Here is a 15,571-nt window from a genome sequence, read left to right on the forward strand (position 1 = left end):
ACACACTAGTTGAACAAGCCTTTGGATAAAAGAGGAACACGTCTTATTTGTCCATTTTACGCAGCTTGAAAGTTTTCAACTTTTCGTTGTTTCACAATGGTTCAAGTAAACTCAGAGACTAACTTACTTTATTTTGTTAGCTATCTAGCTAGGATAAATGCATAGAGCCGTACGTAATTAGCTAGCTAACTGGCTGACATTAGCTGCCAGGCTACGCTAGGATAAGTGCTAGCGAATTGTCAGGCTCTGTTTCCACCCGAGATCATATCCAAGCAAGATAGCTTACTGGCTAGCTGTTAGCTACCTAACGAGACACTCGAAAATTAACATTTAGATCAATAAGATGTCATGGCTTGGATATCACATCGACTATTTTTTGCATCTGGCTCTGTCCTTGTTATATATGTCGGGTATATTTTGTTGTCGACTGACTAAAAACACATCTGTATGCGCTGCCTGGCTCTTTGGCCTTGGTGCACAGAGGGCTGTGTTGTGGCACAGGAGTCTTCATTCAATTCCAAAGGAAGAGTTTCTTCTCTGCCGTTTTTGAGAGAAAGTGTCATCTTTTCCCTGTTTGTCGGTGGCGCGCTCCATAAAAATTCAGCCGTGTTGGTTTAAAATTAATCCGATTATACTCCAGCAAAAAGTATGGAGAGGTGATGTTTTGTTATTGTTATTGGCAACGCTGGACTTAGTCCCGACTCAACTCTCCCGTTCAGCGCCAGTGTCCATGTCTGAACTAATCACAGCCCCTCACTTGCTCATTTTGCGTTCCTGCGTCGGCTCACTTCCCGCATCTGCGTAACGCGAAGGGAGGGATCGCTTAGCGTCCACTGAACGCCTTGACTCCCGTGAAACAAACCAAGCTTAGTCCCAGTTTTAGTTTTCGAAATACACTCGATAAGACGGAACCAAAACAACCACGACTGTGGTCGAATTACTGTCAGAAAATCAATGTTACATACTCGTCTGCCTCTACAGCGAAATGAGCATTTATGTGTGGACGCTATAAATGTTTCAAAACAAGAAAACAGACAGAAAATTAATCGCGGCATCCAATTGGAGCTACATCGTGCAAAAAGTAAAATAGCAATGTAAAAACACGAGAGATTTAAATATCTTTTCTCGATAAAGTTCTACATTCTGTTATTCTGTTCCAGGTATTTTGAACGGAGAAATGAAAAGTTTTAGAAAGTGCCAAGAAGTGGTGGTATAGCTGAAAATACCGTTTTAAACATTTTTACTCGTCGTTCTTAATTCGGTGCAAATTTGACGGCTCCTTTTAGGATACATTCATTGAATACTAAACACTGCCCCTATGCGGCCAACTAAAATCATGAAACCGTGGGTTAAGAAATGGTTTCAGTGGCAAGGCACTGCCTCCATCACTTGTCTCAAAAGACAGGCGGACGACAATAGCAGAACGTCCTCTGCGTTTCATCAACTTACCTTTACCAACACAAAAAATATTCTAAGGAAACTGGGTGGAGGGTTGGGGGGGTGATTGCTTCCACTCAGGTCATGATGATCTTGATGCAAATAAGGCTTTGTCACCCTGAATCACTATGGTAAATGCAATTTTTCATTTTCAGGATTAATACAACCATCAAACATGTTTTATTTTTAACCAAACTCAACAACATACATAGCGTTATAGTGCTACAATAATTAAATACATTAGCAAATACGTTGAGAAAATACTTAAAGCATTTATGTATGTATCCCAACATAGAACATCACAGTTCAGACTGAAGAAATGCCAAAAAGCATCCCGGCAGCCAATTAAAGTGTGCTACATTTCCTATGACTCACAATCAGATGGCCATGTTTGTTTTTCTTAAGTGACAAATCCACCAAAATGTTCACCAAAATTTTCCACTGTCCGCCTTTTTTTTTTTTTTGGTGGAGCAGTCTCTCCTATAAAAAACTAATGAGGAAACTCAGATTTGTCATTACAACAGTATACATCTTCTCTCTTAGACTTTGTTACATAAAGAGATTCATCCAAAACGCTTCACAAAGTCTTTCTTTGTTACACACACTCAATCAGTAACCACAAGTCATTAAAATACATTGCAAAACATTATAATAGCACCATAGTACCAAAGGTTATAGAATACAAAGTACTAAGACTAAAGATCTAGATTATTCTAGATTCTTTTTCATCTGACAATCATTACTGTAAATCACTTAGGTCATCTGTGAACTCCAAAATACACATACAATATATGGTCTGGATGGAAAAAGTGCATTTAGCGTGTTGCTAATGTGATCATGTCAAACTAAATTCGCTGCTTTGTAAGACAGTCTCTCATCATGGCAGTGAATTTCATGTACTTTTTTTCAGCAGGTCCAACCACTACAGTATAAAAGAAGCAAAACCAGAAAGCTGTACTAATATTTGTTGCGCTCACTTCCAACAGCAACAGAACAAGTATGGGACTTGTGGACAAATTTTATCAACGCTGCCTATCAGTCATAGGCTACTCATACAGTCTGGGCTAAAAAAAAAAACAAAAACCAAAAAACAAAAACAAAAGAAATACTGATGCAGAATCTCTACAGTAACTCCATGATGAAGGCGATTATTTAGGGTCTGTTTTAGTTCAAGTGAGCACAGGCTGTAGTGTAACCTCACTGTGACAATCATTATCTGACAAACTGAGTTAACCTTTAGACTCTGTCACGTTAAGCCAAACCACAGCTACCCTTGTTAAACACTCTGCGAGAGATCTGAGGCCACCGGTCAGCCTCGGTGTCGCTCTCCTCGGTCCTCTGTCAGTCTGTGGTGGTGCTGCTTAGACCCCGTCGGTCAGAGGGATGCCTCTAGAGGGTGAAGCGGTTCTGCACCTCGTCCGCAATTATCTCGGCGATGGCCAGGGAGGACGTGGCGGCGGGCGAGGGGGCATTCCGCACGTGCAGAACGCGACTTCCCACGGCACCCGCCCCTCCGTCAAACACGAAATCGTCGACCAGATTCCCGTCCCGGTCCAGCGCCTGCGCCCTCACTCCCGCCGGACCCCTGCAACACCACGAGCACAGAATCAACAACAACAACATGACCTGTCGAAGTTCAAGAACGGTACCCTTTTAAGATACCAACATGCTTTATGGAAATTTATGGCCTTTTATGTAAAAAAACAACCTGTTAACACATCTCGATTCAGTGTGATATTTCAACATCATGAACAACACAGCAACCCATAACAGAGCTAAGCAGTTCGTAATACAATGACACACTGAGTCAGGCTGGAGAGAATGAAACTCTCAGGCTGCATGTACCTGAGCACGTCACTGACACTCAGCTCTGGTATGTACTTCTGTAGGATCTTCACCTGAGCACTGATGAACACACCTCTATACATCTCTCCTACCCCATATGTCAAATTCTTCATCACAAGCCGCTGTAATCCTCTGAGACAGGCAGACAATGAGAGAGAGAGAGATACACACACACATACACAAAAACACATCCAAACAAACACATGCGCGCACACACACACACACACACAGAGCAGTTTGTTTTCAATTATACAACTATAATGTAGCTATTCAGGAGGAGACAGGTAGCAGTGTGTTATAAGGGCTTATTACTGTGTAATAACCCCATTGTGTTCCCATCTGTAGCCTGAATTGAGATGGGTACCTAAAGGAGACTGCATCTCCAAAGTCCTGAAGGTCAAAGTCATACACTTCGTATCCTTCTCGTTTGAAGGCCAGTACAGCATTGGGACCAAGCCACACACTGCCATCCATACGGGGAGTAAAGTGAACCCCAAGAAAAGGAAACCGTGGGTCTGGCACCTAAAAAAAAAAAAAATCAAAAAAAGCTATTGTGTTTTCATCGAGTCTACAACTTTGCCAGCTCTGTACTGTCTGCATTGCACAGAACATTCCAAAAACTATGATATTTTTTGCATATGAAATGGGATTTCTGGAGGTTTGTGGACTCACTGGGTAGATGTTGCCCCTGACGAGGTAGTGTTTCTCAGGTTTGAGAACCAGGTAATCTCCTCTGAAAGGTACGATACGCGGCTCAGGACTGCAGCCAGAGATTTGAGAAAGTCTGTCAGAGTACAGACCCCCACACGTCAGCACGTACCGACAACGAACCTCTTCCCCCTGTACGCATGCACACACAATACACTGCAACTAACAAGTATGCTAGAAAATAATATCATGCATCTTTTGAGATTGCAACTGTGATTTCAGTTCCATACTTCAGCACTCTAATTTGGTCAAACATAAACAAATATTGACATTCATTCAAGACACAGTTCAATGAATGCTACCTTTGAGCCTCTGATAACAATGGGGTGCTTCAGACCTGTGAAAATGAATAGCATGTCAGTATGAAAGAACAGATAGTTCTCAAACAATACCACATGCACAAAATGGGACTTGAGTCACATGCCCTACCTTCAGAACTCCCAGCTGGGCTTTCTGTTGCCATGGTGATATCACTGGCCTCAAACCCTGTCAGCACGGTGCCCCCAGCCTGCTGGAAGTCTTTCCCATATGAGAGAGCCACCACGCGCCAGTCCACTATCCCGGTATAGGGAGAATCCAGCGCCATCAGACCCTGCAGAACCAAAAAAATGGTCCTTAAAAACACACTTGGAAACATGTTAGAGTCATATTTCATACATACTCACTCTCTCCATTACTCACTTTATCATTCACAAACTATCTCAATTACTAAACATCTGTTATCACTGACGTTTGATCACAAACTTCACACACACACACATACGCGCACATGCAAGAGGGCATCTCACCCTGCAGTAGGGCTCTCTCTCTCTGATGGCTTTGGCATCGATGATGCTGAGCTCTCGTACATTATTCTTTTGACCCCGTTCATACAGGGCCTTCAGACGAGGGATCTCCTCTCTCTCCACGGCAACGATGAGCTAAACACACATGTACGCAGTCATGACAGAAAAAGAAACATCTGATTTGGACTCATGCATATTTCTTGCAGACACACATGCACACAGACGCATGATTTCAAGAGTACAATCTACCTGTTAATGAATCACACATAATAGCACAAGCTAAAAGTACCACACATATAGACCGTATAGCAACTTATGCCACCTATCTTCACCAGCCCTTGACAATCTCGAGGTTGTTTCAGCTGTTATTGCTAATTGTCTCCACCTTTCCACATCTCTTGTAAGGAATGCCTTTCTTCTCACAGTACTCATAGGCGAGCGTAGAACCCCGCACGCACAGACGAGCCTTCAGAGAGCCTGGTGTGTAGTAAATCCCACTGTGGATGACCCCACTGTTATGGCCACTCTGGTGTATGGCTGGACACACAGGACAACAATAACACGTGACAGAGAACACGAAAGAAAAAGGCCAAAATGTTTAAGCTTCAGCAAAAATAACAGAGGTCGGTCTCTTGCCTGTGTGTGTGTGTATGAGTGAGAGAGAGAGAGAGAGAGAGAGAGGGGAGAGAAATATTCCAGGAATGTGCAAAGCATGTGTGTGACAGACCCGAGCACGGGCTTGGCGAAACTCTGCCAAAAACACAAACTCTAACGCACACTTACAGAGTTCTTTCTCCTTCTCCAGCAGCGTGAAGGTGAGATTGGGATGGCGAAGTATCAGTTCCCTTGCTGAGGCCAGACCCACGATACCACCTCCAACCACAGCCACATCGCAACATCTGCAAAAAAAACATACACAAGACTTCAGCAAATGCATCAGAGCATACACTAATGAGTGTCATATGGATCTCATGTATGTAACTATAAGCTTTTTGGTCTTCATTAAAAACATGACTCAAATTCACAAGAGATTATATCTCTGCATCCAAGTGTTCCTAATTACTCATAATATTAAACTGAAACTCGTGAATAAGGTCTTGCTTTCATATGATAAAATATGTTGGTGGAATAGGAGTCTGCTGATTTTAGCTAACTTTGCTTTGGGTCATTTTCTTCTCTGGAACTAAGTTGGGCTGTCTGTTAAAACCACATTACCTAAAACTGCCCCTTCTTCAGACATTTTTACACATTCCTATGAATTTATGACTGTGTATTATCCTACGGCGTTTCCTAATTTTGTTCAAACTTCATTTTTGTTTAGAGAGCCAAAGTTCATCTCGCTGTGCTCAGCATAGTGCGGTTCCATTGGTCAGTATCTCAGAAACACCCATTAAGATGGACACACATGTAATAACCTTAAAATAGATAAATTCCGGGATGAGTGAGTTGAGTTCAACATGAGTTTACATGATATCATATTATTTCCGACATACCAGGATGTGGAAACGTGCGAAGTTACATGAAGCTGTATTGGTGTGAGATGCAGTTTGCTCTCTAAATCGTTCGTTTCCCAAAACCAACAAATCACTTGTCAACAACTCATGCTCATTCACTATTTAATGTTTATGGATTATATGTTAACAGAGTTGGCAAACGGCTGTATCCTAGCGACGTGTATCTTCTAAGTCTAACTAAAACGTGCTGTGACTCCTCTAAGTGTATATTTGTATGGCATTAAAACTAATGACTGACACTGATCAAAGATTACTGAGACGTGGCATGTACATGATCTGTATTGACTTGTGTACTACAGTGGATGTCATTCACCACGAATACCTTGACAACAAACTGCAGTCACAGTGACTTACCCACTGTGCTGGTATCTGGCGGTAATGCACTTTAAGGACTTTGGTCTTCTCACAAGTAAAACAGCGCCTGCTGAGGCATTACGCAGCGTACGAATCATCATTGAAGAGGATAGATTAAAAGTTTTATCAGCTATCTTTCAAACATTTTAAGAGTCTTGGTGACATTAATCTGACTCCTCAACTAGACCCCTCTCATCTAGCTTATTTGCTAACCTGCTGAAACATTTCTTAACTCCACCCCATCCCCCTCCTACCACCTATCACAGATTGTTGAAAAGGAGCAGATGTCTGACTTGTGTATACTACGGACAATCTTCGTTCCTGAAGACAAGGAATGGATCTAAAACAGGACTAATTAATATTGGAGTAATGAACGGCAGGGGAGACGGTCATATACATATGATGATTATTAGAACACACTCATTGTATGAAAAAAAATCTTTCTCTGAAAGCTCATTTTTGAGACAATGATAATGTATTAAACGCTCCAGTTAGTTATTTTTCACGACAGAAAATTCTTGTTATAAAGGGTGGCACGTAAAAATCTGATGTTTCATTTTTACGAAATCAAAATTGTTACGACTTCAACGAAAACTGGACAACCTCTTCTGCTCATTGCCTTATTTGGTCATGAGTTCTCTCCGCGCGATGGTCGACAGCTTTTTACCGGGAGTTTTCTGTCTTCCTATTATATGTGTTTGATCCACCATTACTGGACCAATGAGCAACCGTGAGGAAAAGACGTCTGGGTTGAAAGTTCAAGAGGGAAGCACTGGCGTACCATGTAAATAAGGAAGGCTGTTTGAAGGGGAAAGGTGAGTGTTCTGGACAACTGTCATGCAGATACGAAGGAGTATTCTTCATTGTCCTCCTCTAATATATTACTTTATACGCGCCAGATAGTATGAACTGCATATAAAAATCTCCTTCAAACTTCCAACGTACAAAACTAGAGGATAAATTGTTGTTACATACGCACTCAACTCATTAATATGTGCATTTCGTATCGCCGAATTATAGCTAACGTTAAGTTTGTTTTACCTTGTATCGCTTAAGCTATTACACTGCTTTTGCCCCTTAGCACAAGACATACAGTTCTGTTCACTGCTCAAGCGGCAATCCATAACGTCAGATAACATAATGTCTTCGTATAACCAGCTAGGCAGCTTTAACATGTGGGAATGAAAAGCTGTTTAAATAATGACATGAAAAATATAATGTGTTTCAGAGCCAAAGATATGAGATTTCTGACGCGAACAGTACAGACAGCTTTATCAACGCAGAGGACGCTGCCACCAGGGGGCAGTCGAGAGTTCTGGGGTTGGCTTAATGCTGTATTCAACAAGTAATGTAATTTAACATCAACACTGCAATTACACGCTTGATGACCGACAGGCACAAAGGGACTAGTGTTTTTGGGAAAAGTCAGGACCTTTTAACGTGTAACTATTTCATGGGTTGTAGTAATCTGAGTTCAACGCAAATTTCAGTTTAAGAGGAGAATGAGGGGCGACTGGTTCACTTTGTGGAAAATTCATTAGTGACATCCTCGCTGAGGAATTCTGCAAGGAGTTTCATAACATCTTACTGGACAAACGCAGATTGTACATTTATATGTATATATGTTCATATCCATAACGACAACTGCAATGTTCTTCATATTATTGTCTCTGTCCTGCCTTAAAAGCGTCTTAAATTTCGTAGATTTTATGCCAGCCTTCTGAAGGACCGTTCAAAGAGAGTAACTGTCATTTCCTTCTCTTTGTATACAGAGTGGATTATGAACGTATTAAAGCGGTAGGTCCGGACCGGGCGGCGTCTGAGTGGCTCTTGCGCTGTGGGGCTAAAGTGCGTTTCCAGGGCTTTGATCGGTGGCAGCACGACTACAACGGCCTTCCCACAGGCCCACTGGGCCGTTACAGAATTGAAGCAATCGACGCCACCGAGTCCTGTATAATGTACAGAGGGTTCGACCACCTGGGTGAGCGCGCTCTACAGAAATCAAACGCAACCAGCACAAACAGTTAAATAAATAAGAGCACTTAAACCCTTAAGTGCAGACAAACCGTACACTTAATTAGATGCAGTCACCCGGGTAAGAGCGCAACCTAAACTGTCACCACTGTAGAGGTTTTGAGCTCCACTTTTCTTACAATTCAGAGATCTTTGAACAGATCTTTTTTTTCCAGAGGCAAAACTGCCTGGTGAAACTTATTTGTTGACATCATGGCATACTGTTCAAAGTGCGTGAAAGACTGGGTTGAAAGGTACTGCATGTATGTGTGTGTGTGTGTATCTGAGAGGGCAAGGGAAAGAGAGAATCGGAAAAAGGAGGAGCTGAGTTAGTTGTATACCTGTTTAAGGTGAGAGTGAATGTTACTCCTGTGTGTGTCTGGGGTAAGGGTTAAAGTGACCATTGCAGAGCCTAAAGTGATTTGAGCAGGTCCCCAGGTGAGTGACGCAGGTGAGCAGGATGTTTTACACAGAGACACTGATAATAGCCTGTCTGTGACACCAGGCACACCCTGAGCTGGGAAAGTGAGAGAAAGATCTCTTTAAAAATACAGCACTGTCACTGAGTGAAATGGCTGTCATTTCATGTGCAAGGCTTGGCTCACAAATCTAAAAGAAATACCAGTATGGTTTGGGGAAAATGTATGAAAACGTTTTTATAGATTCTATATGAAATGTATGAATTCTTCAGGATATATATTCTGCTTTTGAAATGTACAAAAAGTATTTTCTGCGTATATTTTGAGTGTCTGTTGAGTAGCATGTTACAGCAACAGTTACGATAAAAAATAACTGGTTATGTTCCACCTCAGAAACTGGTCAAAGCAGGATGGTTTCAAATCAGCAGTATCTCTAATTCATTTAGGCTGACTCATCTTTCCATTAGTGAGATCACTGCTCATATTCGACCCACAGGCTTTCCAGCTAACCAACGGAGCAATTTAATGATTATTCCCATGGTTATTTTATTTAACTTTGCTTTACACCAAACCAAAAAGGACATAGACCTGTTGTGTACTGACAATACAGCACAGCGTTATAAGGGCTGTACTTTACTGAACACTTTGATCTTAGCACAAGGCAAGTATACTGTTTACTGTGTATCCTATAGATGGTCTGAAGCACGTGGAGGAGATCAAGCTGAATAAGTGTATCTACATTGAGGACGTGTGTCTTGAGAGACTGAGCGGTATTGAGAACCTGCAGGCCAGCCTGCTCAAAATGGAGATCGTCTCCTGCGGCAACGTGACGGACAAGGGCGTCGTCTCTCTCTATCGACTTCGGTAGGAACACGAAAGACGAGTGTCAGCCACGTGACTCACTGATTCAATCGGGTGTGAATAAGTTGTTCTGTAGGCAGAGAGACCTAAACACAAACCCGAACATAGTCCTCACAACAAATCACTCTTCACTCCAGTTCTCATTTACTGAGGTGTCCGGTCTATACCTGAAACACAGCCATAACAATCAGTCAGCTTCCTTCATTATTCAGTGAAAATGTGGGGAAAGCACCAATCAGTGCTATTCCAATGCAGTATTACTGATGAGACAGGAATGTGTTTGCTTAATAACGGCTTTAGTGGTAGTTTCCATGGAAAAGGGTTTGTTTTAATTTGGTCCTAACATGACAGTTTGTTTTAATTCAGCCCTTAAAGTGCAAATCATTTGGAGAGGGAAGGGAAAGGCGATACCATAGAGGAACCTTTGGAGCATTAGTGTTCAGTTTCAGTGAAATTATCCCAAGGATTAGTTTCCAATGAAGTAATCACTTCCCTGTGAGAGAAAATTACATCTTCCCTCAGTTATTAAGTACCCTGCTGTATGTAGGTGTGACAGTAAATACTAACCTGTTGTTTGATATTTCCTGACAGGAATTTAGAATATCTGTTTCTCAGTGACCTGCCTGGAATCCGAGAGAGAGAGAAAACAGTGGACAGACTTCAGACAGCCCTGCCCAAACTGACCATAGAGCTGGATTTGGCCTGACCAATCAGAGTCACGGACATAGTCATAGGTCCATGGCGCAGTGGGCGCCATGGCAACCTAGACAAGGAGTGAGCATTGTTTCCAGGTTTCATCGGAGGCACTAAGGGATGGGAAAAAGGACAAAAAGCACGGCACCGGTGCTTAAACTGCTCTTTTAATGCATCTGCTCATCGAAAACAGAATGGATAGCATTACTTTCTCACTCATTAGTTTCATCCCCTTTATTTTGTGTATTATAAACTTTGTTTCATAGAAAAGTACAAGAGAGACACGGCACTTGTAAGAAAAACATGTGTGTAGACAGAGATACTAAGAAATAAAAGAACCCATGAATTTGGGAAACATCAAAATTGGCATTTGGTGCAAGTTCAGTGCGAGTGTAATGGCTATCATTATTTTTTAGCACCGGTTCTTTTGGGAACTATCACATCTACACAGTTACTAATTGCTTCATTAAGGTCTAATAAAAGTGATTAATCAAAACAACAGGTTGCAGCAACTGACAAATTGTACACTGAAGTTCTGTAAGTTCAAAAATTTAAATTGGATTGGGGGTTATTAAAATACAACATGAAAATGTAAGTTTAAAAGTTTAGCAGTTCAAAGCCGTAACACATCAAATCTGTATATGTGTTTACAAAATAGTAGGTCAGCACTTTATCATTATAATATGATAAAGTCCCTGTTTTGTGAAATTAGTGGAAATTAGCATTAAAACACGGGGGAATAAAATCTATCTAATGCCCCCAAAATAATAAGATCTGTTTTCTCCTCCCGAAAGAACCAGGTTTCACTAATTAGACTAAGTTTGTTTCAAACATCTTCTAAAACAGGTGTTCTCACCCTGTCGCTGTTAAAGCAAAATATAACTAATCACACATATAACTCACTATTAAATCATTTCACTAATTTTCTCAATATTTAAAAAAAAAAAAAGCAGATTTGGCAAACAGGGAAAGGCAGTAAAATATTGGGGGACTTATCCCCTCCTTTTAGTGCATCTACTAGCAGAGCCTAGAAGAGCTCTTTGTCAAAGTACACAAATATGCCAAGTAGTAAAACTAGCACTGAGTCACACGTAAAGTCAAAACCTCAGGTAGAAGTGTCCTCTCTGTAGGAAACTTACTGTTGTGCATAGACTGACATCTAAAGGAACCTCTTATGTTCCCTGGGCTAAGGTTTGGGCCCGTGGATGGGGCCTCTGGTCTGGGGCTTGTTTTCCTGAGCTGGCCAAGCAGACAAAGGTGGATGTCAGGTTAGCCTCAGAGTCACTGTGGTGCTGCTGGCTATTTGGAGAGTGTAGTACTTTACCAGGTAGTATTTCACCCGAAAACATTAGGATTCCAGGAAGATGTCATAGCTGTTGTACAGCCCGTCTTAAACAACTCTGTGTCTTCATTTCGTTTTATGACACTACTTCAAATGAAAATGACCTCACAGCGAAGCAAGAGGTACACCTCAGATAAGCGAATGCCCCGTGTTTGCCCTATGACACAGTGGTGTGTCACAGCGGCAGTGTCTCGTGTCATGTCTTAATGTGACATAAAGTGTTCAGAGAGCTGTTATAGTTTTGTCAGAGTTACTTTGGGAAGTTTCAGGTAATACATCTTCCAGTATTCATTCTTAAAGTGAAAGTTCACTCTTTTTTTGCATCTAGACCCCTTATAACACTTATTTGGATGTTTGTAAGCATTTCAGTATATATTTTTTGTACTCCTCATCAAAAAGTCTTAGTATGGAATTCATAAATGTAACTTTAAATGTTAATAAAGTCCTAAAGTTCTATCCAGTGCAAGGCCCAATGCTTCTTCATCATCATGTAATCATGATGCAAACCATCTCTTATTTATTCTCACAGGAAGTGGGACAAAGTCATCTGTTTTACTTGGTGAGCTGTGGAAGTCATTGATCATAGATATGCTTACTGATGTTTCAAAATGTCTAATAAAACCATTGGTACATATCGGCCTACTGAAATAAAGTTTCAGCACCAGTGATTGTATGATGAGGGGTGAAATGTTATAATGGGTCCAGAGCCGTGAGAGGGTGAACTTCCCCCTTTTGGGGATCTCATCCTAGTACTCTAAAACAGGATCCCTCCCTTGACTGCTGTGAAATGTTAAGGAATGCCCATTCAAGCATACAGACTGGTTATTTGATATGTCCGTCATTAGTCAGTAGAGAGAGGGACTGAGCTGTATGGGGTTTAAACGGGGCTGACGCAGCGGTGGGGCGCTATATGTTGGGGAAATGGTAGTTGAATTTACGCAGGTTGTTGTTGTATTTTCTGCTGTCCACAGCAGGGAAGATGCTGCTGCTGGTCAGCTGAGGCAAATACTGAGAGAGGGAGAGAGAGAGAGAAAGAGAGGGAGAGGGAAAGAGAGGGAGAGAGAGAGAGAGAGAGAATCTCTAGTTAAATGATATATGTTATCATATATTACAGAGGTTAAATTGTGATTGGTCCATTGAGAAGTCTTGTGACACAACAGCATGGGTCCACAGTAACTTCATATGTATTTCAAGTTATTTCCCATCATCTGCTAACTGAGTATGGTTACCATACTACTAACACAGTTTATCATCATGTAAAGTAGAGTAGTTCCCCGGTTCCTTAAAAACAAAACAAATCTTTTTGGTCGCGGTGCGAGCGTATGTGACATCACACACTCTCAACGGTCGAAGCTAACTCACGCCAGGCGGCAGGTGTTTTCGCGGCTGGCGCGTTCGTCTTTTGGCAGTGCGGTCGAGTTCTCGTGCTGCTCTCTCGTGTTCCTCGCGCTGACTGTCAAAGTACGAGTGTTCCAGGAGCTGTTCACATGACAACCTCTCCGCAGGGTCCATTCTCAAACAGCCCTGAGGGAGAGAGAAAGAGAGAGAGAGAGAAAGAAAGACAGACTTTAGGTGGCGGTGTGGGGTTAAGGGAAATCCCTCTAAACTAAATGAATTTCATTTACAGTGACAAACATCACTTACACACTGGAGTTTTCATAAGCCTGGGAACGAGACTCTGATCAAATCTGAACCTGGGTGGGACATATGCTTATTTTGTAGGGGAAGAGTGAGAATTACCTTCATTAAACTCAGTGCCTGGTATGAGATGTTTGGGTGTTTCTGCTCCAGAGGTTCCTATTGACACACAGAGAGGAGTAAATGGATGACATCAAACGCGTTGCCCTTTATAAACACAGTACCATACAATGACTGAAAACAGTGGAGATTGCACACTGATATGAAGTTCTGTGTGTGTGTGTGTGTGTTCTCACCATTTCCTGAGGCTCAGGAACACACACTCCACTGAAAAACTGGTTGTTGCTGAAGACCTGCTGGTGTCTGGGGATCAGATCTCCTGTAAATGCAGTGAAACACACTCATCTTAAACACACACTAAGTTAGTTAAGTACTTTATTGTCACACACACACTAGGAGCAGTGGGCAGTGAAATTCAACCTCTGCATTCGATCCATCCTTCACACCGACAGGTGTTAACCTTAACATATTTGTATGGTGGGAGGAAACCAGAGCAGAGAATATACGCAAGCTGTGGAATTCGAACCCAGGACCTTCTTGCTGTGAGGCAACAGTGCTAACCACTGAGCCACCGTGCTGCCCAAAAATATTACCAACCCATTAGGGAATCGAACCCCAGTCACCCACGTGACAGGCAGGGATACTCACCACTATACTAACTAGGAATTGATCACACTAATACACACACACACACACCATATGGTATCAAACCATGAGGCTCTATAATTTTGGTGCCAATCACCAGATGATAGCTTATCAAAGTAAGGACAATTACAACATAAAGTCCTAAACAGTACTGTTTCCAAAGAGTACCAATTACCAGACGACAGCTTATCAGAGTAAGGACGATTACAAGATAAAGTCCTAAACAGACCTGTCCCCAAAGACCTCGTGGCGCAACGGTAGCGCGTCTGACTCCAGATCAGAAGGTTGCGTGTTCAAATCACGTCGGGGTCAAAATTTTAGGAGGCAGCCCATGGCAAAACCGAACCGGTGAAAGGTCACCGGTTCGAATCCCAGGACCGGCACGAAACATCCCACGGCTGAAGTGCCCTTGGGCAAGGCACTTAACCCCCAACTGCTCCCGCACCGGGCGGCGCAGTGGGTAGCGCTGTTGCCTCACAGCAAGAAGGTTTCGGGTTCGGTTCCTGGCTGGGTGCTCAGGGTCCTTTCTGTGTGGAGTTTGCATGTTCTCCCCATGTCTGCGTGGGTTTCCTCCGGGAGCTCCGGTTTCCTCCCACAGTCCAAAGACATGCAGGTTAGGTGAATTGGAGACACTAAATTGCCCTTAGGTATGAATGTGAGTGTGTTTGTCTGTGTGTCTGTCCTGCGATGGACTGGCGACCTGTCCAGGGTGTTTCCCCGCCTTTCGCCCTATGTGCGCTGGGATAGGCTCCAGCACCCCCCGCGACCCTAATCAGGATAAGCGGTTTAGATAATGAGTGAGTGAGTGCTCCCGCACCTAGTGGTTGTGTGTGCTCACTACTGGTGTGTAAGGATGTGTTAAATACAGAGGTCAAACTCACTGCTCACAGTGTGTGTGTTCGATCACGGAAATTTAATCTTTTAACCTTAATCAAAGACGACACAAGTAAAATGATATTTTACTTTCTGACACCCAAAGAATGGTAAATTGAAGAATCGGAGGAAAACTCTGCGCAGTGCATCAGACTATGGTCCGCGTTTCCTGTCGCCAATGCTGCCAAACTCACCCAGTGTTTTCCTGATGAGGTAAAGTTGGTCCACATCTGATTTTCCCGGCCACAAAGGTGCACCGGAGAGCAGCTCAGCGAACACGCAGCCCACCGCCCACACGTCCACTGGGGGGCCGTACTGTGTGTCTCCCACCAACAGCTCCGGGGCCCGGTACCAACGTGTGGCCACATAATCCGTGTAATAATC

At 42.6% G+C, this 15,571-nt stretch overlaps 3 protein-coding genes and 1 non-coding gene across 8 annotated transcripts in view; 2 read left to right on the plus strand and 2 right to left on the minus strand.

Moving 5' to 3' along the window:
* Positions 1 to 1,585: 1,585 nt before the first annotated feature.
* On the minus strand, positions 1,586 to 6,838 carry l2hgdh (L-2-hydroxyglutarate dehydrogenase). Its single transcript, XM_030771798.1, has 10 exons — positions 6,644 to 6,838; positions 5,559 to 5,674; positions 5,161 to 5,312; positions 4,779 to 4,910; positions 4,420 to 4,582; positions 4,293 to 4,327; positions 3,955 to 4,122; positions 3,647 to 3,804; positions 3,283 to 3,414; positions 1,586 to 3,022 (listed from the first exon to the last, which is right to left on the minus strand). Exons 1-10 carry the CDS (start codon positions 6,742 to 6,744, stop codon positions 2,827 to 2,829), a joined length of 1,353 nt encoding a protein of 450 aa, XP_030627658.1. The 5' UTR covers positions 6,745 to 6,838; the 3' UTR covers positions 1,586 to 2,826.
* A 630-nt stretch (positions 6,839 to 7,468) lies between these two features.
* dmac2l (distal membrane arm assembly component 2 like) lies at positions 7,469 to 10,986 on the plus strand. 2 transcript variants are annotated; one of them, XM_030771813.1, is made up of 5 exons: positions 7,469 to 7,545; positions 7,872 to 7,988; positions 8,416 to 8,624; positions 9,768 to 9,939; positions 10,528 to 10,986. In XM_030771813.1, exons 2-5 carry the CDS (start codon positions 7,882 to 7,884, stop codon positions 10,640 to 10,642), a joined length of 603 nt encoding a protein of 200 aa, XP_030627673.1. In that variant the 5' UTR covers positions 7,469 to 7,545; positions 7,872 to 7,881; the 3' UTR covers positions 10,643 to 10,986. The 2 variants fall into 2 exon arrangements, with proteins under 2 accessions (XP_030627673.1, XP_030627672.1); XM_030771812.1 differs by lacking the exon at positions 7,469 to 7,545 and having other exon boundaries at positions 7,806 to 7,988.
* A 1,891-nt stretch (positions 10,987 to 12,877) lies between these two features.
* Positions 12,878 to 15,571, minus strand: part of cdkl1 (cyclin dependent kinase like 1 (CDC2 related kinase)) — a 7,944-nt gene continuing 5,250 nt past the window's right edge. Inside the window, exons 5-9 of one of the 4 annotated variants that reach the window (XM_030771805.1) lie at positions 15,382 to 15,571; positions 13,906 to 13,988; positions 13,712 to 13,768; positions 13,336 to 13,495; positions 12,878 to 12,984 (exon numbers count right to left, since the gene is read on the minus strand). The exon at positions 15,382 to 15,571 is cut by the window's right edge and continues 11 nt beyond it. In XM_030771805.1, the coding sequence (XP_030627665.1) occupies positions 12,878 to 12,984; positions 13,336 to 13,495; positions 13,712 to 13,768; positions 13,906 to 13,988; positions 15,382 to 15,571 (597 nt within the window). Of the gene's footprint in view, positions 12,993 to 13,325; positions 13,496 to 13,711; positions 13,769 to 13,905; positions 13,989 to 15,381 lie in introns of all 4 variants that reach the window. The other 3 variants (XM_030771804.1, XM_030771803.1, XM_030771806.1) reach the window with 3 other exon arrangements.
* On the plus strand, positions 14,555 to 14,626 carry trnaw-cca (transfer RNA tryptophan (anticodon CCA)). Its single transcript has one exon. It is a non-coding gene; the product is annotated as a tRNA-Trp (tRNA).

The sequence above is a fragment of the Chanos chanos genome, chromosome 4 (assembly GCF_902362185.1).
Source record: "Chanos chanos chromosome 4, fChaCha1.1, whole genome shotgun sequence".
NCBI lineage: Eukaryota > Metazoa > Chordata > Actinopteri > Gonorynchiformes > Chanidae > Chanos > Chanos chanos.

Excerpts from the sequence above, each read along its gene's own strand:
- l2hgdh (XM_030771798.1), bottom strand. The coding sequence starts at position 6,744 with ATGATGATTCGTACGCTGCGTAATGCCTCAGCAGGCGCTGTTTTACTT. Across the intron at positions 3,805-3,954 it reads TCAGGGGCAACATCTACCCA|GTGCCAGACCCACGGTTTCC; the intron begins GTGAGTCCACAA and ends TTTTTTTTTTAG. Across the intron at positions 3,023-3,282 it reads AGTGTCAGTGACGTGCTCAG|GGGTCCGGCGGGAGTGAGGG; the intron begins GTACATGCAGCC and ends GTGGTGTTGCAG.
- dmac2l (XM_030771812.1), top strand. The coding sequence starts at position 7,825 with ATGAAAAGCTGTTTAAATAATGACATGAAAAATATAATGTGTTTCAGA. Across the intron at positions 7,989-8,415 it reads CTTAATGCTGTATTCAACAA|AGTGGATTATGAACGTATTA; the intron begins GTAATGTAATTT and ends CTTTGTATACAG. Across the intron at positions 8,625-9,767 it reads CAGAGGGTTCGACCACCTGG|ATGGTCTGAAGCACGTGGAG; the intron begins GTGAGCGCGCTC and ends TGTATCCTATAG.